This window comes from Salarias fasciatus, chromosome 17, assembly GCF_902148845.1.
Source record: "Salarias fasciatus chromosome 17, fSalaFa1.1, whole genome shotgun sequence".
NCBI classification, from domain to species: Eukaryota; Metazoa; Chordata; class Actinopteri; order Blenniiformes; family Blenniidae; genus Salarias; species Salarias fasciatus.
In genome coordinates, this window is record NC_043761.1 from 10,239,497 (window position 1) to 10,266,839 (window position 27,343).

The following is a 27,343-nucleotide window of genomic DNA, read 5'->3' on the forward strand; positions in this document are numbered from 1 at the left end:
TGTACTTTATTATGTTTTTTACTCCTTTTTTACATTCATTACAGTGATTCATTTATATACTCTTTGAACTGCTCTAGACTATAGCTTTCATCAATCCCTGCGCAAAACTAATTGGATTTGTGCATTTTCCAAAGTTTAGCAATACAAGAAAGAAGGCGATGAAGGGAGAAAAAAAACATATTGAAAATCAAAGCGTAAACTGAGCCTTTTGAATTTTAATTTCAGTATTTTAGTCATGCTGAATCTTTCTCGAATGAAAATCTATATTTACCTTCCATAACTGCTTTGGCCAATTACTCATAAACATCACTCACCACTTTGTAGTTGGAGTGGCTGTGTCCATAACGATTGATTGGTTCAGTCCTATTTGCGGCTAAAGAGGGAGATGCAAAAGAAGAACGTTTCGATTCCTGCAGCTGGGAAACACTCTAATAACACTGTGAAACATTAATTCAGAGAGGCTTTGATGAGAAATCCGTTCGGGACGTATTGGCTCGTTGTTCTGTTTGTTGTATTATTAATGCATGACGTCAGGATGAGAAAACGACAAGCTGATGCATGATAATTGAAAGACACACCTCTGCAGAGCTGGAAAAACAAGCAAACTTCGTTCTGTTTGCCATGACATTCCTGCAGACACATCTGCTCCATTTGCTTATCTCAGAGGAAACTTTCTTGGATCTCGCTAACAGCTCTCTTAGCAACTCTTTATCCCTCGCCATTATTCATCCTCAAGGGCTCATCAGCTCACAGTAGGCTCATCAGTATTATTACTCCTCCTCTACTTGTCTTTATTATCCAATTTCCCTCCTCTCTCTTCCTTTCTGCCACTCATTTCCAATCAGCCACCTTCATAAGCCGACCCTTCACCTTCTACCAAACTTGTCGGGCTTGGTGGGCTTGTCTTTACCCTGCTGTCCTTTTTGCAACAACATCTGGTCTCTTTCATGCTATAGTTCACCCTGATGCATGTAACATGTTAATTTTTATGCACCAGAGGCATGACTATTGCTTATGTGTCCACAGAGGAATGATTATTTGTTGTGCTATATTACAGATACGCCTTTGGGTGTGTGTAGCATTGAAGAACTAAAGTGCAAATTGAGATTTTCCTTTATTTTCTCACGGTATTTGACTCCTGAATTCAAGTGTGAAACCTTTAGTAAGATGACAAATAAACAGCAAAAAAGAAATTAAAAAGAAAAGGTAACATGTATATAATATATATCTTTTTTATGAATATGTGGAATGAACATATAAATACAAGAAAAACATTAAAAATACATTTAAAACGACATAGCTAAGGACATGTTAGGCATTGAGGTGAGTAGATCCGTTACACATCATATCTTGCTGAAATAAGGCACATCATACAATGCAACTGTCTGCAAACAGTTGAAATCCTCTTAAGTAGTAGTATTTGCATCTTTTTTTAAAAAAAAGTACAGTTTCTGACATGTTTTCAGTGGTTGTTTTGCATATTTACAGTGTGTTTACTAAAAAAAACAGTAGTCATTTACATTATGCACTCATAAATGTCTCCCTTTTTTCTTATTACAAGGATGTTTCTGCTCTTTCTGGAAGACAGAGAAACATGATACTTGTCAATAGGTGGGATGTTCATGGAACACTTCTGGGCCCACTGAGCTTTGGAAAATGTCAGCTTTTGAGACAATTGAGCTCTTATCAGCCACCTGGTCAATAACAGCTGATCACTTTATATACAGGAGGCACTTTGACGGGTGCTGTCAGGGCTGCCGGCTGTCATTTAAATAAGTCCACCACTGTCAATCAGTCTTTTTAAAGGTTCTGCGTGTGCCCTTTACCACCGGGGGGGGGGGGATTACAGCCCTGTTGTCACGAGGTGATAACAAGAGTCTGTCACAGGCGAGGGCAGCCCTTATAGGTCGTCGCCCTCGGCGGAGCTGAAGCTGCTCCTGCGGCTGCTGTCCTTGGACGCAGCCCCCGGCGAGCCGGCCGACAGGAGCGGATCGGCGCCGAACGGCGACAGCGGGTCGTCCATCAGGATCTCGTCCAGCGGGTGCTCCTCCTTGAGCGTCGCGTTGAAGAAGTCTGTGAAGTGGGACAGCGGGTCGGAGAACGTGGTGCAGGCGTCGGCGCCGCCGACGTGGTCCTGCGGCCCGCCGACCGTGGCGATGGACGGCACGCCGGCCACCACGGCTATCCTCTGGAGGTAGTCGCTGTTGGGGTCCTCCTGATAGAGGGGCGGCTGCTGAGGCTGCTGGGCCTGGGGAGAGGATTGCTGTTGCTGCTGCTGCTGCTGTTGCTGCTGTTGTTTCAGAAGGTGGGAGGATAGTTCGACGGTCCCCAAGGCGGACATGTTTGGGAGTCCATGTGCTCGTGCTTGGATCTCAAGTTCCTGGGATGCAAAACAACAATAAACTGAAGTTAAGAAAGCTCTTGCTAGAAGAACGCACTTCTCATCTGAATAAGGATGTGAAAATGTACTTTCCTCTCTTACAGACGACATCGGGAATTTTTCAGGGAGTGACCGTACGGCAGTCACCGCCACTCCTCTTTATTCACACCTCCTCCACATACTGTGATGAGGTTTTCTACCTTTTTATACAAGAACATTCTATCAGCGCTTATCAGTAATCACTAAGCCCTCCTTGACCTTTGCTCAGAGGTTGTCATTGATTCCTGGACCGTGCGGTCATCTCTAACAGTGCTTACAGTCTTTGCGTTCTTCTCACCATTGACGTAAACTCTGATAAACCGCACAGCCCGACACTTTCCTGGATGCACACGTCACGCATTGAGCCTCTTGCCTGCTTGTTCTCTCAACATGGTTCTAACCTATTTTGTTGTTTTTATTCATCATTGGAAGCAGTCGAACTTGTTGTGTCAATGAAATTGCAAAAAAAAAAGTGTAAATGTTATATATTTAAAAGAAAATGTAGTCTTGCTTTTTGTAGAGAAATATTAGTTGTCAGAGTTCAAATGATAATCGATGGTCAAACTTCACAAGCAAGTTACTTCTGTAACTGTATGACAAGTGGAAGGTAGCATTAGTGGGAAATTGACAGTAATTGACAGTAATTAACAGTAAATTTGATGCCTTACAGGGACGTCACTACTAGATTTTAAGCTAAAACTGTTACATTAGGAATAGTATGGTGGGATGTAGTGAAATTTACTTGGAAAAATACATATTTTTGTTATGTGAAGACATGAAGAACTGTTAAAAAATTTTTTATTATATAGCCACCGTTTTTATAATGAATATCTGTTTAAGTTATAGTGTTTTATTGTTCCGACTGTGCATTTTGTACTGGAAATGCACGGATCACGTTGAAATCATTGAACAGAATTACCTGGATCCTGAGTAGCAGCCTCCTGTTGGCCTGCTCCAGCTTCTTCTGCCGGCTCTCCAGCTCCCGAGCATGCTGCTGCTCCTTCTGCAGCCACCTTATGTACTCCACCGAGGCCTTCAGGATGGTGCCTTTGTTCCACCTCATGTCGCTACAGAAAGGGAGGAAAAAAAAGGAAGATAACCTTTTACACAGAACCCCCGATGTTGGCAGAATATCCTTTGCGAGGAAAAAAAAAAAAAGATGGGGGGAAAAGTTTCAACAGAGGCTTTTTCCCTCTTTTTGTAATATGAATAAGAAATGGCGATTTACACGGGGCAATTATTCATCCTTGGACATTACATGGGGACACAGAATGGGAATTTTAATAGAATAGTTAAGTAGCTATGTGGAAAGTCCATTCTTGTAGCTCCTTGTTCGGTAAAATTAATCCTCGAGTAAAAATAGGTGAGGGAGAATGAGCTAAGTAGGAAGGCAAGGAGAAAAATGGAGAATTGGACTTAAAGGTGCTAGAGTGCAAGTCATTCTTCTGCAGATGTTATTACTTTTTTAAAAAGGACAGGGGAGCCGTGGTAAAACTGTCCTTTTCCCCACACGAGTGAGACGTTGGTGTGATCAGCGCTAATAATCTCTTTTATCCCTTGTTAATGGCACGATGACAATGCTAACCTTCCATTTAAAATTGAAGCAAAGTTCAACCGCGGAAGATGGCCGCTGGATTTCAATTCGGTCCCTGCACTCCATCTCCAATGTTCCAATTGTGCTTCAAACTTTGATTCAAATGGGTTGGCCCGCTTCTTTTGCATTTGACCCTTTCCTCATCATTCATGCTTTAAGCTGAACTGCCGAGACCCGGCGAGGGGATGTACAGCTCATCGAGTGGAGACTACAATGGAAGTTCAAGTGCACCCTTGAAATATGACTGAAATGTGCTTGAGTACTCATTTGAATTCAATGAACAACGTTTCAGAGGGTCTTTGTGCCGTGAATTTAATACGCTTGGCCACCACACAGGCTCACGTCCCATGTTCCAGCGGCAGTAATGGAAGCCGAGCCGGGGCATTGTTCAGTAAATATATTTAGGATTTTTGCTACTTACGGGTCATTCGACTTTGGTATGAGCGTCCCCAGCTCCTTAATCCTGTAGTTGATGTTGTATCTTCGCCTCCTTTCAACTGAGAGAAAGACAAGAAGGGGATTGTTGGACGCTGCGCTGACGGCCAGACATAACTCATTCTCAGATGACAAACTGGGGGAGTTGAAAGGCACCCGGAGACACTCACTCAAGTTATGGTTGTCTTTTTTCTGCCGCTCTTTGGCCATCACCCTTGTGTCGTGTTCTGTCAGAAAATAAATCAGAAAAAAAAAGGGGAACGGATGGATTAGCAACGCACGCTAATTTAGAAACTGAAAGACAACAAAACAACACAGAAGTTCCAGTCAGTCGACGAACAATTCAGTCGCTCGAAGGAAGTGCAGTGCTGGGGTCAGACTGTGACCCTTCCAGGCTCTGGCCTACAACACAGGCACAAGTTTGACCCCTTACACACACACACACACACACTCATGCAGCACATGCACACACTGAGCCCAGTTTATCCCTTCCAGCGTGTCTGGAGGTGGCCACTTTTTAACTACTTAATTTATAAATTAAGACAGTTTAGTAAATTCATGAATCTGTCCCAGTGAGGGGTGAAAATGCCAGGGCATCCATATTTGCATTCACGTTCTTCCAAATTACATAATGAGGGTCCTGAGATTGGATTTCCCAATTTGTCTGTTGATTCAATCAGGAACATTTCGGCTCTGTGTAACAGTTCATTGTCCTCCCCGACCGCGCTCAAACGAAACACGTCGCAATTTACTTATTTGCCCACTGGGGAGTGAAGGATTCTTCAGACATCCTTTTCTATTTCCTGAATCTATTAGTAATTTTTGTATGAAATGCACTGAAGGGTCCTTCATTTCTTTATTTCTTTGGTCTAGTATGAGAACATTTTTACAGAACTAGCAGCTAAATTTGTATATTTGCTGATAAATTGCAATTTTTTTGCTGTGAATGATCTTCGATTCCTAAAAGATACCGTTTTTTTTTACACTATGCGTTTTAAGTCACTTTCACAATTAAGTTTAAATCTGTTTGTTTAGTTATTTTGTCAACACTCTGGTATGCGTTCATACCTGTGTATTCCCTTTTTACAGTGAGCTTTGTGGGGTTAGATGTGGGACTCATTCCATCATTAGGGGCGTTCATACCTTGTTCGCCCCCATAGACATCCAGCATGCCGCTACTGAGAGACACCTGGAGGAGAGAGAGAGAGAGGGAGAGAAAGAGGGGGGGACAGAAAGAGGAAGAGTCCGTCATTTACGTTTCACACGAAGGACTTTCCACACTTTTACAAAAGTCGCCCAAACAAACAGTTGTTTTTCGCTGCTGTGTGGCTTTGTTTGGCAGTGACAAAACTGACAAGAGGCAAGTGGAGTGATCACAGCCGTGTGGAGCAGGCTGTCAGCCCCCAGGCCCCTGGGCCTCTGGATCCCCAGCGGGGGGCTGCAGTCCCACGTATACCTCAGCAGGTTAGGGCAAACCCTCTGCAGGGGCTCCGCAGTTGTTGCCATGTGCAGTGTGCTCCCTCAGGATGCATGACAAAGAGCAAAAACAACTTATAAAGGATGTAAACTACATGTATGAAACTTGCTTTGGATCCCCGACCCAGATTTGCGGCTGCCCGGTGCCTTAATGGTACATTTTCAGAACCCGTCTAGTTGAAAATGCCTCTAACACTGATGTCCTCTGTGTTGAAAATAGCATCCCATTAGATGAAAAGGCTAGTTGGGTCAACTGCTTGAACAGAGGCAAAACTGTTTTCCTACGGTCCTTTCTCGTCTGGGAAAGCATGCATCACTTCTGCGATAATAACGTCTTTTCACAGAGAGGGGACATGTCAAGATTTAGCGTGCTGGCACACATGTGTGTCTAATTCGCATTTGTGTATCTATGGGAAAATACGACAGAAGCCGGCGTGGAATCCAAGATGCGCACAGCCAATTTTACCCATGACACGTGTGTCAAATGCGACCGCTAGACTGGTGAACGCGATAGGGCCGCACGTCAAGCCGAGAGATGAGATGCGGAGAGGAAGCGGGAGATAAATGCGGACGTTTTCAGATTACAACAGTCTGTTTGGTTTGCACATGTGTATGTTTTTCCTCATCTGAGAGGGTGGGAAGAAGAGGAGGTGGGGGTGGGGGGGGGGGTTAAATGTACAAATCCAAAATGAAAGATTGCAACAATTCCCAATTGTAATCACTTGAATCCCTCTCCCGTCTGTGTTCCTGAATGTGTTGACACGGCGAAACGATGTGATGCATCGAGCTGTATGACTAATTAGGATGAATTGATCCATTTAAGCATGGTATCATTTCTGAACAAGCCCATAGGGAGTACATACATTAGCCCAATCCAATGGCTCAGTAACCCACTCCGACAAAATCTCTCACTCCTCGGTTCTTCTGTCGTGTTTTGAAACGGACTGGCTTTCCCATCCCTCCTCCTCCCACTCATTCCTTCTTTGTCTGAATGAACCTCGCTCTAATGTTGCCAACCACACAGATCTAACTCATTCGGTGCTTTGCTTTTCGTTGACTCTTTTAAATTCCTCCCTCTCCTGAAGTCCAGCTAATGATGCGCCCAGTAATGGATTTCACTAAGACCGATCGTATAAATGTAGGTGTTGCCTGTTCACATCATCCTTTTTTTTGAACTTAATCTGCTTTGGTAAACTTCTTTTAGTAATGCGACAAATGTTGTTAAGCCCTTGTGAACTTTGACTCAGCTCTGGACTTAAGCTGACCTCAGACTGAGTCAGGTCCTCTGTTTCCCAAGCTAGTCAAGCCTAAAAGTCTGAGTCAGGAAACCTCACATCCAGCTTTCAAAGGGAAAAGTCATCTCTTCGTTTTCTGTGGTATTTCGAAAAGTGTTGGGACATAAAACATTAAAGCAAGAGTTGATGGGAATCATACTTACATTGCTTTGCATTAAGATGTTAGGCTCCATGCAATCCAGGCCTCCATCATTGAAGCCGGATTCAAGACTAATTAGGTCATCAATAACTTCATCCATCGGAAACTAAAAGAAAACAATCATTTCAGCGTACTCATGGACAATCTGACGATTTTACCCAGAATTGAAACGCTGTCCATGTATTTTGAAATGTCATCGTTCAAATCAAAATAGACATGAAACAGTGGGGAACAGCTTTTGAGAGATTGATCCAGTAACAGATAAGTTCTCCCATCGCCATGATCTGAGGTTTGTTAGTCGGGCCGGCGAGGAAAAACATGCATCTGCTACAAACTAGTCTCCTTCTTTGGAAGGATTCTTTAATCAGAGACGGCATGTCTGAAGTTATTGATGAGCACATCAGAGAGAGAAGAAGATCAATGATGGCATCACTTTGTTTAGATGATTAGTTGGAGGGAGCGTGCATCAAGATTCAAACTTGCAGCAGATACAAATTTAGTAATTTAAGCCTCTGAAGTACACTGTATATTAACTACCCATCTCAACAAAGCACCAGCCATGATATATAGCTTAAGATTGATTATAGCCAATCGCTTCTAAGTTTTTGATTGGAATGCACAGTGCTGAAAGGAAAAGATTTAAAGCATGCACAAAACGTTTGGTTCAAAAATCTTTGTCGCAATTGCGTTGTTTTTCCAATGCCACAAGGGAGTTCTCTCATTTTCACTTCCATGTTTTAATGATTCATTTTCTTCTTCCTCCACTCACCTCGCCGTCGTGGTTGGCCATGGTGAGCAGGGTGACCGGGCTGTTGGGGCTGCTGCTGTCGCTGACAGCCGACATGTGTCCGTTCCTCATGATGGGCACGGTCCCCAGCGGCTGGCTGGGGGCGTGCGGATGGGGGACGGCGTGGCCCGAGCCGGCCGACGAGGCCAGCTTGGAGCCCAGCGTCAGGTACTGCTTCACCGGCTGGTTCGGGCTTTGGTGGAGGTGGAATTTTGAGCTCTCCAGGTGGCTCTGTACCTAGAGGGGGGTTAAAAAAAAAAAAACCCAAAAAAAGCACATAACTCCTGTTAGTTGACAAAAAAATCCAAATCTCTTTAAGACGTGGGAGATTGCGCATCGTTCGTCAGACGGCTGAAGCAGCACTGACTCAGAAGACATGCACAGCTGTTTTACCGAAACGTCCTCTCGTGCAATACCCAGACATATTATTTCTTGCGTTAGTCACCCAGACAGAAAGCCGTTGATACACTCTAGATAGTAACATCTTTTAAATAAGTCACATTTAGAATTTGTTTAATTGTGAGAGTTGTTGTTCATTCTCAGGCTGTTTGTCAAATAACTTCAAGTATGGCCAAATTGTAATTGTAGCATAAAGCATTTTCACTGATTCCTTTCCCGTATATGCATGTTAAATTCAACACATGAGCACAAGTTAACATTCAAAAACCAAAAAAACAACAAATTTACAGCTCTGTCATTTCAAGAATCTACTTAACACCATTAAAAACAATCAGCATTTTTCTCAGTTCTTACATTCGAAGCTCTGGTCGCATCCCGCATTGTGTAGTAACTGCAGTCACTTAAGTGTGGCATTCTCAGAAAAGCGGATAATCTTCAGATTGTTTTTTTTTTTTTTTCTGGTGTAGCAGCAGGTCAGCTTGAGGCATCCAGGTCTGTTGTTTGCTGCTGCTGCTGCTGCTGTTGCTGCTACCCTGTTGACCTGACGACTGCTCGGTCAGTGTTTGTCTCCTGCTGTCCCCGACCAGTGATTTTTAAAGGGCCCTAACTGAACTAATTAGGCCCAAAGCTGGGCGTAAGCCTTTATGTTGCGTAGCATCATAATCACTTCAAACACAAAACTGTCAGATCATCCGGGGTTTGATCACCGCAGGACATCTGCCTTTAACGTCTATCACTAATTTGCTGGGACCGCCCCTTTCTGTGTGGCGGACCAATCGGCCGTCCCCTCCCACAGTCCTCTGCGGGCTGCTCCAGGGGTTGTGGCAGCACAATTGACCCTTGTTCCCCAGTGAGGGTTTTAAATAACTCCTCTAATGCCATTTTTAACCAGGCCTTTTCATTCATTCACTGGTTTCAATGAAAATAGTTAAGTATTGTCAGTTTCTCTCATAATATCTGCAATAAAGTTATTTTCAGCCTCTTTTTTTTTTTTTTTTTCACAGTGAAATTAGGGCTATTTTCAGAAAGGCAGCATCTCACCTAAATGTGTAACTTTCTTACTTGTCTGGAGCTCACAAAGGAGTCCACTGTTGTAACTCGCCTTATTAGTTTATGGCCTCCGGAGTATTTTGGGGAGCTGTTAATACAAGAAATGCAAGGAGTGTTTTTTTGAATGTACGTCTGGTGGTTTACAGCCCAGATTTGTCTCACTCTCCCCCTAAATACCTTGTATTTACTGGTCAAATGCTCAAAAGAGTTCCTCTGAAGTGTTTTTCTTCGCTTCAATGGAAGCTTTTTTTTCCTGTGACTGACCACAGATAATCAATTGGAACTGGAAGAAACCCTGATAAGCTGCAGTCCTGGCGTAGCCGTGGATTCAGCCGACTCTCTGCGACGTCGACTAACACCGACGGAGGAAGTGAAACGTGACAGCGAAAATATCTGCTTCTCAAACGATCCCGTATTAAACCTGACGCGAACAGACCTGAGAGCAGGTGACAGGTGTCATTTTGCGAGAGCTTTTTTTTTTTTTTTTTTTTTTACAAATTTTCAAGAAATATTGTTTCGTTGCAGCCACTTTGCATTTTGGTCCAAAACTCAGCATTGAATTCCTCATGTCAGCTAGACTAGCTGGCCTTATTCACCACTCATCCACCTAACTAAGAAGAGACTCACCACAATACTCAACTTGTTAGTCCTGACTGAGAGCTCTTATCTGACTTCTCCAGGCCAAACAAGATGCCAGTTGTTAGCCAATCAACATTTTTTTTTTTTTTTTTTCCACTGCAGATGGCAAGAAGGATGCCATGACTGCGACACACCACATCTGCTTTGTGTGACAGCAGATTGTCCTGGTTTCACTTTGGCCTTCTCACTACTGTAAATGCCGGAGACACGCTTGTTATCCACTTAAGGGAATCTGATTAGATTTGAGAGGTAATGGTGCTTCAGTCACCAAGGCCAAGCTCCACAATGGCGGCCCTGTGCATGTGTGAAGTGGACATGCTGAAGATTATCAGTGCTCGCCATACACATGGGACAGGAATGAGATAAGAATCTAATCAATCAAGGCTCCGGTTTGAGATTTGTTGTGGCCGTTTGGATGTTTCAGACATACGTTTTTCCTCCTTTTCAGTACGACGACCAGCACCTGCCGCTACACTTGAGGCGGTGTTTCACGTTACTGGTAAGGAAGAGGTCACAGGGTCAATTTCTATTTATGTACAGTTGCAGTCGTTAGTCCCGGCATGCAAACCTGCAGCAAGTCTGCGACGGTTGAGATGATTTTTGAAATTCTTTCTTGGCTTTATGAATGTCGTTTGTGGCGACGTTGTCAAACAGACGCATGAATTATGTATTTGTTCTCCAATACGGTTACAGGATGTCGACTTGCCTTTTATCAGATCAGCAGCAGCTTCATGTTTCAGGTAGTAAAGTGAATATATATCAGAAAAAAACAACAACCCAAGTTTAACGACTTAGTAATTCCGAATAAATAAACCAGCTCAACCATATCTAGCATACATTACAATCCTCACCTAAGAATTCCAGGTGGATGTATTGCTTAAGGCATTAATTCTCTAATTCCTATTTCTATGAGATGCATTTGATAGTCATTTACCTTGCAGTCTCTTGTCCACACTGCAATCCTGCTCTAAAATCCCCATTGTAACAGACATTCGGAGGTTTTCTTCTCAACAAAGAGCCCTTCCCTAACTCAGTTTCAATCTTGCCCAAGTTCTCCTTTCACTTCAGAAAAATCCAACAACTTATGAAACACTGTGAAATGTTGACATTAGCTGGTTTTAGAAATGGACAAAAAAAAAAAAAAAAAAAACATAGATGGAGATTTGGATTCATTTCTGCTAAAAAAGCTGAGGTTTTTTTTTACAGCACACTGGCACAGTTACAGAATGCAGAGTTGCAATGTTTTGATAATCGTTGATCTCAAATCTTTGGAGATAAGATGAAAGTGGAACAAAAAAGCTTTCACAGTCATGCTTACTGTTTTCTTTTTTGCTGAGACTGCAAACCAGTAAATAGCTGGAACCACACATTAGATTGTGAAATGTGTGGGAAGATAAGGCAGGGATAGCGAACTGATCACAAAATTTGCATTCCACGGCGACTGTTCATTCATTCTGGCTGCAAGTGCATGCCTTTTTTTTTCTTTTTTTTTTTCCTTAAGGGCAAGACAATCTATCACGCATGAAAACAAATGCAGCCAGAGTTAGACACGCATACGCCTCTTTATACGGATGGTCTCGCTCAGATTTCTGTGGCTTCCAGAGAAGTCCGCCGCTCCTACCTGTAGAAGTTGGATCTCTGTCAGGGTGATCACTTTGACCACACAGCAGCGGCTCATGGCGCTCCAGAGCGGCGCTCTCCCACCGCAGGAGCCTCAGACTCTTTACAGAAGAGGTGCAGCTGTCACGGCGACAGCAGCGTCTCACACCCAGACAGAGGGGGGGGGAGAAGAAGAGGAAGAAAAAGAGAGGTGCTGCAGCCTCCTTCCTGAGGTTTTTGCAGAAATATCAGAAAGGAAGGCATGACACATCAGCTTATTTCGGAGCCGCACGGGCCGTTTCCTGTGTGAGTGTTTTTGGTCAGGAAAAGGCCTGACAGCGGCAGAAATACAGATGGCAGTTGGGAGGCCTGGGAGTGTGCGTGTACCGGCGTAATAAGTTGACAGAATGTGAGTTCCTGCTTGTGGATCGCTGCGCCTTCCTGCCTGCAAGAACATCCAACCCAGCTCAGCACATTCTCCCAGGTTATCTCCGTGACACCCACTTCCCCTCTGGAAGGCTTTTCAACCACCAATCTGCAGTCACACTTCGGACGCAGAAATCTCTGCGAGTATGCAAATAGGGCTGCAGCGCACTTGTACACTCAGCTGAACTTGTTCCCGTTCGCTATCGGGCCAAAACAGCGGCCAGTGCAGCCCTTCCCAGAAGGAGAATTCCTGAGCACAGCAAAACTGGAAGCCAGCATTGAATCAGGCTTTTAGAATGAAAATAACAAACTAACCCATAAGTCAAAAAAACTCTGACAAAGTCAGAACAGTCCAATTAGTGTGTGTGTGTCTTTCTGCAGATGCTTTCACCGACAAAAAGGTTTAACATTCCCAAATGTGGCTGGCTTCATGCCTACCAGTTTGTTCAGCAGAATGTCCTTCTGCAAAAGCAGCTAAAATGCTCTGAAATTATAAAGCAATCAAAACAATCCAGCCAATAAATGCTGTCGGTATTCAGGCAATAAACGCGGTGATCTGATCCCTTGTTACTTTGATCATCACGTCAAGTAACTGCAGCTGGTTTTTACATGGGATGTACTTCATGTCACAAATAAGACTCAATCACAGTTCTGTGTTGATACAATGTTAAAAAAAGATATCAGACTCATTGTGCTTCATTTATAATCAAAGGAAATTGAATAAATCACAACAAATCGAATCCTAATAATTAACTTTAAACAAGGTCCAAGAAATTTACTTTTGAAGGAAAACCGAATGTGGAAACACTTGTTTTCATATAAAGTGACTTTATAACTCTGAGAATGCCATTCTTACAACTGTATTAGCAGTTGTAAGAATTAGCAGTAATTATTACTATTAAAGTACATATCTTTAATTAATGTGGCTGCTGTCTTGAGGTCTATATTGCTTGGATTATATCGGTATTACTGGGCGCGTGTGTGTGTGTTTCTTGCAACCTCACTATCACCCCATGTGTATATTTGTCTACTTTTTGTTTATTTGATGTTCGCTGTGCGTACAGTCTTTCAGATCCGCCCTAATTCCTGGCTGGCCATTTTTGGCTCATCTTGGGGCGAGCCACAAATGCTCACCTTTGTTAGTCCCCCTGCATGGCATGTTTTAAACATCAGGGACTTCCTGTAAGACCTGGCCCGCTTCTGAGACAACACTTCAAAGTGCAGCTCCCACATCTGAGGACTGTTTTATCCTGCTAGAAAAGGAATGCATAATGGACACAGCACCACTGCACTTTTAATGATTCACATATGAATTAAATATTACAGCTATTTTAACTGGATTACACGTGAAACTGTGTGCGGACTGTGTGTAACCGTGTGTGCTTGTTACCTTGATGAAATATTGAATTTATGAAAATGCCTTGCTCGGGCAGTACGGTGAAAATAATTAAAATTTGCACTTAAGGTAAAGACACCCTGCTGATCGGCGATGCAGTGGCAGCGAGTGGAGCTTTACCGCGAAACAATCTGGAATCGTCAATATCAAGTCTATCACTCAAAACAACAGAGTCGAAGAGAGAATTCCAATGTCCTGTCTCATTAAATATTTGTTCAGCACTGTTGGTAGTTGAAATCACAGTTCTGGTGGAAAACACAAAAACAGCCACTTGTAAGTACAGAATTATAACAGCATGTAAGTGGCTCAGGGTGCAGTGGTTGAATTTTCCCATCTATAAATGTGTGTGTGTGTTATTGTTTATTATATTGCAATAAGGTGGTCTGAGGAACTAGATCTCCTTGACAGTTATACTTTAGAAATACAGTGAACAGAATTCTGCACACAAATGCATTTAATTGAAGACTCAAGGGTTTCGGCTTCAGTGTGAGGAGATCCAGAGGTCTGCTCCGGCTGGGACTTGGGGATTCCCTCCAAAAGTCCAAAATATACATTATTGGTCAATTGGTGATTTAAGTTTGTGTTCGTCATGTGATGGATGGATCAGCTTCACCACCCTGCCACCCAGTGTTATTCAGAAAAATCAATACATGGGTGTATGGATAATACTAAATGTATTTCTTCTCCTTTTTTTTTTCATTCAATTCACGGATAAACAACTCAACTTACCTTAAACACTTAAGAGAGATGACACACTGATAGGAAGATGCAGTGCAGCCTGCCTCCTCGTTCACGGAGAGATGTAATTACCCAAAATGGAATAATACGATTTTTGCTGCTAAATCAGTTTAGAGTACATCACGTCTGCGGGCCGTGAAAAGAAACCTGTTCACATGAACACCTGGGAGTCTGTTGACCCTCGTCATGCATGCATACATGAACACACACTGCTTCTCTGAGATGCACACACACACACACGACCTTATGCAACTTTGCGTCATACTTGAATGTCCCACTGTGGGCCTGGATGTACAGTTTGCTACCTAAACGAATAAGTATGTCCAGGCTGTCACTAATCGTTCATACTGTGACCTCTGGCCTGAAGGACTGTCTGTCAAAGGAAGGCTCGATGTGTGAGGTGCACTTTGGAAAAAATAAAACATTCTCATGCACGGTATTATTACTGGTTAGACATTTATCTTTTGTGGACGCAAACACACTTTAAGCCCCCAGTTATTCTCAAACTCATGTAAGTTCAGATCAATGCATGACCTGTATGACCCTGAGTCCTACTTTCCGTCCATCTGCGCCCTTCGCATCTCACTACTGACGTTGTTTTCAACCACATTTCATCCAAGTGCTGTCATATGTTCTCGCTGTTGCCTTAGTAATAAAAAATAATCAATCAGTCAAACTATCAGTGGATGAACTGCAGTCTTCCTTGTTGGACAGACTAATGCTGTTGCAAAAACGTAAAGAAGGGTAAATTCGGTCAGTGCTGCTGAGGTGTTTGATCTGTTCGCTAAACTCGGACTCTCTGAACCACCTGTTCAGACGTAACAGGGATGGAGATGGTGGAGGAGCATTCCACTTGGAAACAGAGAGTTTGACTCACATTAAAAGGTCCACTAAAAAGACGCTGTCCCCCAAAAAGATTCCATCATGAAAAATATGCACAACAAAAGTGTGCAACGTGTTTTAAAAACAAAGCAACTCAGCATGATTTTCCTTCCGTCTGCTGTTCGGACGTTGACTTGTAGGTGGTCAAACATGCTTCCCGACGCGTGCGCCAGTCGATGTGAGTCCATTATGCAGATGTGCCTTGCAGCGTTTGGCGGCTGGGTCCTGACACAGTTATGTAAGGCTGCTGGCTTTTCTTGCTTTGAGGTTGTCCACACGTCAAAAAAGACATTTTCTAGAGGCTGTGCTGCAGTGTACTGGTTAGTCCACTCACTCCACAGGGAGTTATCTCCGGTTCGAGGCCTCTCTGTGTGGACTTTGCATGTCCTCCTTATGTGTATGCGACTTTTCAAACATGTCTTTCGTTTAAACTGGTTATTTTAATCTGTCAGTCGGTATGAAATGAGTCTGTTTGCTCTGTGCTGGACTGACAGCCAGTTCAGGGTCTACCCTGTCGCCTGTCGACAACTGTAGCCGTTTGTGTTTTACTTCAATTCCAGGAATGCAAAGAGTCTAATTGTGGTTTCTATATTTCTTAAAAAACAAAACAAAAAAAAGAAAAGATTTCTCCACAAAACTACAAAGATGAATGGAGATTCAACAGAAGTTAAAATGTGGCATATTTCAGGGCAGCTCTGTGGACCTTTGAAGTCTGACATGGCATCAAAAAGAAAATCCCACTGTCCCACCGCCAAAATAGAGTGCATTTGTGGGCTAAATTTGCAGTCCACTTTTCAAAAGCTTTTTGGTAGACATATATTGATTAGCCAACCCTCCGCCCCCAGTCCTTAACTTGATTGTGGGAAATTAAATAATGCAATAGCTGTTTAATGAGAACTAAGCAGAAAATTAAATCAACTTTGACCTTACCCGAACTAATAATATATGGTTTGTGCTGCAGACAAAGGGCTGTTTGTTTGCTCTGTCTAGCTATCTTTGTGTCCCTGCCGTTTGAACGGATAAGCCGCTGTGACGGAGGGAGGAGTACCAGTGCGTTTCTTCTCAGCGAGACAGGAAGGAGAATAAAAGAGGAAGTGCAAAGCGGCGTGCAGATACTGATCTGCCTTTGCTTCACATCGTCACCCCTCAGCTTAATATCCTTATCCTTCAGGCTTGAATCTCTGCAGGCCGAACTCTGACACAATGTTCACAACTTTGTTCTTCAGATATTCAGCTCAAATACGCGCAGAGAGGATCCAGACGTCCTCCTTTTCTTTTTTACCCCTATTTTAAATAAAATCATTATTATTTTAACTTTCTAAATCCACTTTCCTCCTCCTGTTTGATCAGGTTACTCCCCCTCTCACATCACTCCCGTTGCTCGTCTGTGGTAAATTGAGTAATTAGCTTTGCCTGAGTTCAATTTCTCTTCCCCATCGTTTAGGCACTGCCAGCTCCGAGCGTGTTACAGAGTCACTGCCAACCTTTCTGCTGGAGACTACAATGCACCTCCTTCACTGCACATGTCAGCCCTTTTTATCGAATAAGGATCGCCGAAAGCTAAAAGTTCACCAACTTTTGACTTGAATGACTTGAATGACTTGAACCTTTTTATAGCTGCCTACATGTACAGTCACTCCGGGACACCAGAAAGCAACTATTGATAACATAATATTGCTTCAAGATAGAGAGTATAGATAGAGAGTATGAAAGGAGTCTCACTTTTACTTAATGTACCAATAAACATTTTGACTCCTTGTCCCTAAAAGTTTGACTTTATATCTCTTTTTGGTGAGATGAGACGTGTGTGCAAGTCCTCATCGCTGCAATCCTGTGTTCTGACATTTTACTGATTGAAGGTATAATTTGTCTATTTTTTCGTTCTTTGCTAATCACTCTCTCACGTTAAGAAAAGTGCAGGTTTTGGTGGCACTCCTCTAGACTGTGCCAAAATTTCCAAAACACGCAGAAAAAGTTGGCGTCTTCAGGATGGTGCACGATTAAAGTTCTTATAAATTCAATAAAAGCCGAGACGCAATTATAAAGCTTTAAAAGATTTTGTATTTTTCTTTTCGAATTTGTCACGGACTTGCTAATGCGTCTCTTTTAAATGGTTTTTACCACTTATTGTCAGGACAGGAATTCATTCTGCTTTGAATAATAAGTTCTGTCCAATTTGTTTGTTTAACCAAAAAAAAAAAAAAAAAAAGAAAAGAATTCCTAAAATTACTTTTTTTCTCTCAATTGATAACCTAGAATCTGTTAAAATTTCAATACAATTAGTATTTACTCCTCAAAACTCATTCTGTGGATTAAAAAAATGTAAATATTAATTGTTATCTTGTTCCTGTCGGCTGAATGAAGACATGCAGGCTGAAATGTGTGCATGTGCTGGAGTTAGTGTGTCCTGCCTGCTCTCTCCTGCTCCCACCAGCGTCCGTGTCCAAGCATGCGTTGCATTTATTCCACTTATGTGTTGATAATGCATGTGTGAACTATAACGAATGCTGCTTTGCTCCGTTTTCTTTTTTTCTTTCCCCCTGTCGTCTGTGAAGTCGTGGCAGCGACAGATCTCGCCAAATGAACCGTGAAACCTCGTTGCGGTTGCATATTTTCAATCACGTCTGATCGCTTTCGCGTCGACGGAATCGAACGTGGAAAGGTGCGCGACGCTAAGACATGCCGTAATCCTTCAAAAGCTGACAGAGCAAACGAAGAGACATCTCTATTGACATTCTATTGTTGGAATAAAACCAAAACCCACGCATGCAGGGGAAGAACTTGCAAACTCCACACAGAATGGCCCTTTACCGGACTCAAGCCTGGGGATGTCTCACTGTGAGGCAGCGCACTAAAACTGCACCGTGACGCCTTCGGTGACAGTGAGTCACAGAGGATCCTTCTATTCTGAGTCTCAGTGATGGAGCCTCCTTGAGACATCGCAAAGCAAGGCATTTCCAAAAGCACTTTGTTCACCTAACTGCAGTTAAACGAGAGAGAACTTAACAAAAAGGCTTATGTGAAATGTGGAGAAAATCTGGATGGGATGTGCAGTTACCAGCATAAAACATACAAATGCTTTGATCTTTAATCTGTTTGAACTCTGAGAGGAAAGTTAACAGCATTAACTGTGTGTGTGTGTGTGTGTCTGTGTGTGACCCTTTTCTTAGTTTGAGTTCAAGCCGTGTTTATGAAATCAAACTCCACCAAAGCAAATGGACTTCATGCATCCTTCCCTCTTTTTCTCATCCGTACCCTCGCCTTCTCCCGTCCACCCATTCCCGATATCACGCCCTCGCTGTGCGGCCGTCTCGTTTCCGACGTCGCCTTCTCCGGGGACGGTAATGATCTGATGTGTGGGCAGAGGAAGGCACCTGTGCGAGGCTAACGTGAGATGACACCGAGGCCCGGGGACCAAAAGACTCACTTAAAGGGCGTATTTCAGGGTATTAATTGTTACACGCAGCCATGTTTTCCTCTTAAAATCACGTGTAGTGGGCAGGAGAAGTTGTGGCAGTGGAATTACCTCCCCTGTGGACCCCCCCCCCCCCCCCCCCCCCCCCCCCCCCACACACACACACACACACACACACACACACACACACTCTCTCTCTCTCTTTCATGTGTTTTCTCCTTTTGCAAAAGAAAACTTCACTGTTCAAAAGTAGAATGTGCTACAAACTCTAGATCTTACCATAAAAATGTTGTGCGCACTGGTAAATGATAAGTTAAAACTGGAACTTTTAACAGCGGTGAAACAGAAACTGCAGATGAATGACGGTCACACATGAGCCCACATAAACTGTGTGGCAACATCACACAAATACATTCAAAAATGTATGTCTAACTTTAATTTAACATTTCTCGATCAAGGAAGCCGATATAGCAGTGCAGATCAGTTATGGAAGATTTTGGATTAAATTTTTGACATTCTGTACGAAAGCCCAAACCCCATCAGTGACTGCTGATTTTAATGATCTAAAGAGAATTTCACAGAATTTTTGCAAAAAATAAAATGTGGGTTTTATGAATCAGATTTCTTTTTGTTACACAACGCTGTCATTCTTAAATATCCACATTGTGAGGTAAATATGATCCATCAGAGTTATCAAGGTCATTTCTGAAACAAGACACGTCTTTGTCACGAGTGCCTTTGTATTGACCTAATTCTATTATTTAAAGAAAATGATTCCAAGTATCAGATTGCTGCTGAAGGTCTCTGATAATTGGCAGTGATGTTATTTAGCTACTTTTGATGTAGTTTGTGGTAAAAACACGATAATCTCATTCTGCCGGCGTTGTGATTTGATTCCTGTTCTGCGATGATCGACATCAGCGACTCAGGGAGCTTCGATCGATCAATCGTGCCAATCCGTCAGCAGGCGCACGTGTGTGAGAGGGGAGTAGAAAGAGGTGTTGCCTTCACTTACCTGCCCGTACCAGTTATATTCCAGCATCGTGACGGCGCTCGCGGCACTGATAAACACCCTCAGTAAAAGTTTTTGCTTCTGAGCTTCTTCTGAGCACGACCGAAGGGATCTTTGGGGGGGTAAAAAAAAAAAAAAAAAAAAATATGGCGGCCTGTTTCTCTTCTCTCAGCTGTACGACTCGTAGTTTTCCCTGTGTGGACTGGATGTTGTCAGGACTTTGGGGGGGCCAGGCAAAAGCTTAGCCATTACACACATTTTTGTACACATGGACTATCAAGTGTGGACACACACACACACACATACACGCACGCACACACACCTGACTCTTCTGTTGAATTTTGGCACTCCCAGGGCTTACGACCTGTTGATAATGAACCTGAACCCATTATTTTGAGTCAATGAATTGAAAGAAATAGGGCAAAGAATGAAAGCCACAGGGCCAATTAACGGCATTCTTTGATGTATTACCCTCGCTCACCACTCAACCAGACCGCTCTGCGCCTTTTGTCTTTATCCCCTCTGTTATTCATTAATTATTCTGAGCGGGGTCAGAGTTCGTGTGGCTAATTGTGCAGACCGTCTCTCTTTGAGGATGGCAAAAGATTCGCCCAACACTGACACTCCCCCTGACTGTGCCCAGCCACCTTGAATTATGCCAATTATTCCAATTCTTTGATTTTTTTTTTTTTTTTTTTTCCCCCCCTCCCTCCCACTCTGGGTTCCATCGCTGTTCTGTGCTGTATCTCTTGCCGACCCCTCCCTCCTGGCTGTTCATCGCCCAGACTACACCGCTGGAATGCGTCCCGCAGACATGCATACACACAAACAAATGCTCGCTATCTGAGGTGAGCAGCTGAGGTTTTTTCAGGTGAAACTCCATTAAGGAGTTATCATCACGTCTTTGAACGCAACATTATTGCACATTAAAATCTTGTAAAAGAACCAAATTATTAGTGATTTTTCTTTATAAATATACATGTAATTTGGTTATTTGAGTTTTACATGAGTCAGATTTTTCTTTTCATGTTTAATTATTTTCTCCTCAATAAAAACCTGTCGATCGTGGGTTTTGGGGTTGTTAGAAAGCATGTCTTCTTTTCTGTTTTATCTGTGAACCGGGTCTTTCTCTCTGTTTCCAGTCTTTCGGCTAAGCTGAGCTTACCAGCTGACTGCTCTCTTCACAATCAAAGAGCTTCAATCTTCTTACCTAACACTTGGCAAGAAAGCAAATTAGCGCACTTCAGTACTGTTACTGAAATGAATGACATTTTATATGGTTATTTTTTAATAGCCAATACTCAAAAAATGTTTGTGCTGCTTGACTTTTTACCATATGAGGCCATGAAATTAGCTTGAGATTAACTGTTTTACTGCTTGTGTACTTTCAGAAAATCCCAAATGTGCTTGTTTGGGAGTTTGCACATAACAGACAAAAGTATTTCTGTTCCTCTTGTCCTGAACTCGGTCCCTTCCTTTCTCCACATCGTGCGGCCATTCTCGGATCTTGACATTTACGAAGGACACGAATAAAGGAAGCAATGTAGATTTGTGAGTGTTATCAGAAGAAAGGGAGATATGAAATCTGATTAGTTAATGTTGATGAAGACGGCCCCTCTTTAACAAGATTATAGCGAGTAGACAGTACAAAATGGTGTAATTGCTCCGCAGTCAGTTTATGATTTCCTCCTTCTGAGCCATGGATGTGCAGATGTGTATCACATTTTTAAATACTTTCTTGAAGCAATCCACAGCGTAATACCCAAGAAGGGGAAAATCAGGAACCCAAATTCTAAAGTTTAGGATCGCAGGAACTGAAAAGTCCTTCTTGTTCATCCGGGATTCAGGAGAAATCTTTCGCTGCATTTTTTTGTGTTTTTCTCAGAATAATAGAGTAAGGGAGTTGCAGACTTGGAGCACATGATCACAGTTTATGGCTTTTTTATGGCAGCTGTACATCCAAGTAAATTTGATTATAAATGCTGGTAAAATTACAGTAGTTAATTTATATTGATTAGAATGTAAGCATGCATGATTTGGGGCTTAATTCTGCTTGTTGCAGCTTTCGGTACTCTGCTGCAAACTTTGGATTTCATCTGTATGTGAGCCAAGTTAAACACAGAAACTATCAGACAAGCTGTGATTATAGATTCTGCTTCATATAATAATAAAACAATAATGACTCTATTAGCTCATTCAGTGCTGTAGTGATTACATGTGTTTTATCACATCCACTCATACGTCAGGCGTCTCCTTCCTTGTTTGTTATTCAAGAAATAAGGTCGCGTAAGATGGCTGAAAGTCTGCGCTAATCTTTTGTCTCCCGGCTCCCTTTGGATGTGTTTTCTTCAAAGGGAGTCCCGTGTATCACCTCTGGCCACGGTCAGCCCTGAAAGGAGAGATCCTCGGGCCATGTCTCTGTCACTGACACCATTGACTAAGAACCGTGTCCTGTTCTGACCTCCTTAATTTGTTGTGTGTGTGAGTGTGTGTGTGTGTGAGGGTCTGAGTGAGGATGTTAAGTTTGCCTATCACTGTTTCTCATCTTGTTTTTCAGCGGAGACAAAGAGGGCAGGGGGGGTCACGTCATTGACAAAGGGTCTTAATGATACCATCCAGTAGCCACAAGTCAAAAACAGAAAGGACTCAGTGAGGTGGCGCTTCTTCAGGCCGGCTTTGGTGTTTCCTCCACTCTTTTGTTTTGGAAACTCTTCAGATCATATCTGCAGAAGTAAACCTCCCAGCCTTATGCTAGGATGTTTTGGTGGGAAGTGTAGATAATTCACTTTTTGTGTCTCTTTAAGGGAAAAAAGAGAATCAAAGAAAGTTCACTCGGCTGCAGGCAGCTCCTGCGTTTGCTTGCGCCTCATGTGAATCTGAAATCCTGCTTATACCGTGATTTCATTTTTAAAAATCACATTATCCTTGTGACACGGATAACAGAGCGTGGGCGTAGGCGCTGACATTCAGACGTTTAATGCCTTTAAACCACATAATTTCATTCATTTCCTCCTCCAGTTTGAAAAAAAAATCATCGCTCGGCTTCAGTTCACGGAGAGCAGACGGCTGTGTTACGTGACTGTATCCGTGTCCAGTTCTCCCACTTTTTGTCTCAAAAACACCTTTTTGGACCCATTTTTGCACACGTTATGCTCAGCCACGCCTTCCCAGCTGCTGTAGACCTGCAGCCTCCTCCGTATCACTGAACTCTGCAGGAGGCTTCTTGTGGTCCCAGCACACTGTCCACATCGGTGCCTGATTATAACTCCCCAATGCACACCGTCCACTTGGCCAGCCACACACCCGCACTACTACTACTACTACTCCACGCATTGTACCTTTTTTTTTTTTTGCCCCCTTTTGAATCCTATTAGTGCATGAACTTAGTTTAACTGATAAAGACTGTCGACTTCACTCAATTGGGCCTAATAGGATTAGGCTGCTGGTATGGAGGTTTAAATGGGAATGGAATTTTGGCAGACACCTGCTCAATCCATTGCATTAATCTTATAAAAGGTTATGGAGTATGTGGGGGACCCCGGTGATGTCCACAGCTGAACGGATGGATGAATGGCTGTATTTTGCGCGTGTTCAGCCGTGAAGCCACCAGAACGAGGTGAAGTGTAGTCCAGCCGCGACAAAGGACATTAATGAACCGGAAAGGTTACAACGCTCACTTTTACAAGTAAATGATCACATTATTTTCATTTAAATGTCCATCTATGTTTCATTTTTTTTTCAAAATATTAATAATCTGCTTGTCACTGTTCCATTAATTTGAAATTACAGATGCTGAGGCGTCAACTCTCTCCACACAGACACTATTAAAAGTCCATAGGTAGAGATCAGCCGTCATTATATTGCCAGACCACTCCACACGGCCACAATCAAACTCTCTCTGCCCAACTCTGTGAGCAGAGCCTGAAGGACCCGCGGTCACAAACAGTGCCGCAGGACACAAACCCAATCACAGTGAAGGGGAGCGAGTTCTTCAATGTAAAGAGGAGGGGGATAGATAAGAGCGGTGCTAAAGAGGAGATGGCTTGATGGGGCTCAGGCTCTCAACATAATTACTAAACAGTCATTGTCTCTAAATACACTGGGAACAAGTGAACAATGGGCTTTTACCACATCACTGATCACTTTACTGCTGTATCTTATCCACACGAAGGCTAATCACTTCACATCAAGACATAAAGAAGCATTTGTGGATGTAAACTTTTTTTTGTTCTCTGTGTAAAACTGGTATGCAAATTAATATGATTATGAATTCTTGAAGTAGTTACTGATAAAATGAGTTGCAAAATATATGTAAAAATGTAGTCAGGAACATTTAAAGCACTTCCCAAGAAGAGATGCTTTAAAGCAGAGAGAATATAGGCATGGCAATCGACCATGACGTGACAAGAAGGAAATCACGTTTTCAATTTAAATTTGGAACCATGTTAACATTTAGATTAGTGTCCAGTTCGGTGACCCAGACAGTCTCCAGAGACAACGATCGGACAATGAGAACCTTGGAAATAGGACGACTACTGGAAGTCAACTGATGAGTTGAATTAAGGTTAGACTTCTCAGGCCGTTGCAGTTGTGCCTTAACCGGTGAAAAGAAAAAGAAAACGTAAACTCAATCACATTTCACAGTGTGTGCAAAGCTAAACATGCATGTCTTACTGAGAAATTCATACATTTCTCTGTTTTGAGCGCTTTATCATGCTTGATCAACACAGAGGAAGGCTTTAATCTGCAAACCGTCGTATTCTAGTTGAAGTCATAGCACACCTGCGGTTTTCCCTTCTCGGTGCAACATTTCCGGGAAGTGTTTTCACATGTATGGGTGACAACACGGATAATACAGCTGATCCTGTTCATTTCGAATCACCTCTCTTCCCAGGGGTGTCATGCCAGGCCTCATGCAAACCCCTCAGCGTGTCTTTCCCGGAGGTCTCTCCATGTTTCTGGACGCTGTGAATAGCTTTCTTGGTGGCCTTGAAACCCCCTCCTCCCCGATTCCCCCCCCCCCGCTGCCCCACCTTGAGGGATTATGACATGTTTTAAGCAAAAGTGGCCTGTGTTTTTGTTCTGCGTGTCAATTACCGCGACAGTCTGATGGTTTGATCTCGGCCTTTCTGAGAACACTCGGTGTTGGAGGAGGTGGATGGCGAGCTGGACAGGTGGTGATGTGTGTGTGTGTGTTTGTGTGTGTGGGTGTGTTTGGTTTGGTACGAGCTGTGTCCACTGTGAAACACGAAAGACGGCAATGTGAAGCATTCTACCTAATCCTATTAATGTTGTAGATCACTCTTTCAAATTTCATTCTTTAAAAGTTTAAAGAAGAAAAAAATGAAATCTTGGTACGGATATAGTTTTTATTAATTGAAATATATATTTCAGGTTGATTTTAAGAACTTCTGAATATTTCAAAGAGCTTCTCCAATTAGTTATTTTCCATTGGTCCTTTTGCAATATGCTCATATAAATATAAACGCTAATTCTGTTAGCCGGGATGAAATGTAATATTGGTTATTAAAAGCCAATAATCTGCCCCTACAAACTTTAATACGTCACCATGCATTACCTTGGCAATGCGAAAGAGAAACAGTGAGACTGTTGTTCCATCATAAATCATTGTATCAGGCCACATACACAACAAAATTTCGAACAGCGGCTTTATTTGATTATCTAATTCTATTGACAGTACACTGCAGAGAGCCTTCATGGAGCCTCGGGTCAAACGAGGTGAGAAAATTGGAATTTGTGCAGTTAGTTCCAAAAAAACGACGGCATTTAACCACTTATAATTGATGAGCCTCTTTTTGTACACGCACAGAAATTACGACGTCTACTTAAACTTTACGGAGTATTTTGCCACTTAATGTCTCAAAATAACTTCCGTGCTGATAAAAGATATTGCTGCTCCCATTCACTGCAGACTTTTACTCCAAAAATGTTTTTGCTCCAGAATTAGAAAATCTCTGTCATGTTTTAGTCGTATATAACAATTATTTACTTTCAGTACATTTAATCCAGCAGTTGCTGGTGATAGCGTGTGTGTTTTCCATTGACATATTGGGTGTTTCCAGTACTTTGTTTCATCTGTCAGGGTTCACACACACACAGGACCCCTGTCTCTTTGCTCCCCCACTCATGCATGTACCCGGTTCAAGCGGGCAGAGAGCGGCCCCCGCCGGCGGCGGCGCCCGGCCAGTCCAGATGGGTGGTCCACACCAATCACCGCCGCTCCCTCATGCCTCAGCCTGCCAGTGTCCCTGTTGTGCTGATACTCTCCCTTCAGCGTTGCTCTTTTCCCACCTAACGCATTCCTGCTGTTTCTTCCTCTCTTTTTTTTTTTTTTTTTTTTTTTTTTTTTTTTTTGTGCACCAGTGTCGGCGCGAAACCACAACTCTCAGGCCGCACATGTCTCGCACTAAGTAGCAGTTCGTGGTAGAATGGCAGACGTCTTCATGTTTCTCACATTGCAAGATATTATTGTTAGCAGCTGCTGGAATCCGTCCATATATTCACCTTCTATACCGCTTCATCCAACGCAGGGTCAAAGGGCGCCGGAGTCAATCCCAACTCCACTCAAAGGCTGCAACATTTCCCGTACTAGTTAGGTGCTTTTAGCTGAAAACGTGCTTTGATAATATAACCAGTTAAATCTATTTGATTTTTATTTATCATGAGATTTTCTCATTAAAAGAGAGGCCTGTTTGTGATCACTAGATGGTTCCTGCTGCTGCTGTGCGAACTTCTATTTCATTTTCTCGATCTAATTTTTTCCATAAACATAATTTACTTTAGTTAATAGATGGTAAGGCTTTTTTTTTTTCTATCAAGTTAATGTAGGTCTGAGCCTTTTCCTCCACCTGTCTCCACTCAGATTCCCTTCCTCAGGTAGTAAAGGGGCCAGCTTGCACCTAGAGGCAGAGACCAATCCGCAAATACCCACAAGCATTTGCACATGCACGCAAACACACACTTCACACACCAGAGTAACTTTAGCACATGAAAGGCCTCCTACCGAAGTGAAAAACATAGTGCAACAATGCTTTGAAGTCTACCAGCCATCCATCTAATGTAGGGATGTTTTCTGTTCCTCCTCCTCTAAAAGTCTGATTCATATATTCCTTCCGGAAATCCCCTCCCTGAAGCCGAGAGGCTGCTGCAATCGATCTGGGAGTCATTTGGCTCTGTTCACAATACCCCGCAATGTATCCCAAACATCCAAAATTCAAGCTTACTTTTGCATCAAAGCAAAGCAGGAAAATAGATGTAATTTTTTTTTTTTTTACTTTTTTTAAAAATCCCAGATGGTGGTTGCAATCTTTGTGCAATCACAACCCCCACCTCCCGCCTTCTTAAAAATAAGAAAATATGCACATATGCAGCTGCACATGAATCCACACAGGATGCATATATGCAGGGGCATACAGTAATTGCGGACGGCAGTTATGGCTCAGTGATCTGTCAGCACATTGTGTGTGAGTTTCTTTTTTTTTTTTAGTTGTCTGCACAATGGTGCTACAATCTCTAGAGACAGAATTCCTAAGAAATGACCCCTAAAACACAGAGGTCATTCAGATAGTTCCTGCTATCTGTGAACAACAGCAACACAGTCACAGAAAGACGACTATATATT

General features: G+C 42.8%; 1 protein-coding gene across 9 annotated transcripts in view; it reads right to left on the reverse strand.

Moving 5' to 3' along the window:
- Positions 1–1,132: 1,132 nt before the first annotated feature.
- tfec (transcription factor EC) overlaps positions 1,133–27,343 on the reverse strand; it is a 33,913-nt gene continuing 7,702 nt past the window's right edge. The window contains exons 1-8 of one of the 9 annotated variants that reach the window (XM_030113902.1): positions 11,855–12,025; positions 8,128–8,382; positions 7,363–7,464; positions 5,517–5,637; positions 4,619–4,675; positions 4,435–4,510; positions 3,339–3,486; positions 1,133–2,380 (exon numbers count right to left, since the gene is read on the reverse strand). In XM_030113902.1, the coding sequence (XP_029969762.1) occupies positions 1,901–2,380; positions 3,339–3,486; positions 4,435–4,510; positions 4,619–4,675; positions 5,517–5,637; positions 7,363–7,464; positions 8,128–8,382; positions 11,855–11,911 (1,296 nt within the window). In that variant the 5' untranslated portion in view covers positions 11,912–12,025 and the 3' untranslated portion in view covers positions 1,133–1,900. Of the gene's footprint in view, positions 2,381–3,338; positions 3,487–4,434; positions 4,511–4,618; positions 4,676–5,516; positions 5,638–7,362; positions 7,465–8,127; positions 8,383–8,898; positions 11,211–11,854; positions 12,026–27,343 lie in introns of those variants that run through there. The other 8 variants (XM_030113905.1, XM_030113906.1, XM_030113904.1 and 5 more) reach the window with 8 other exon arrangements.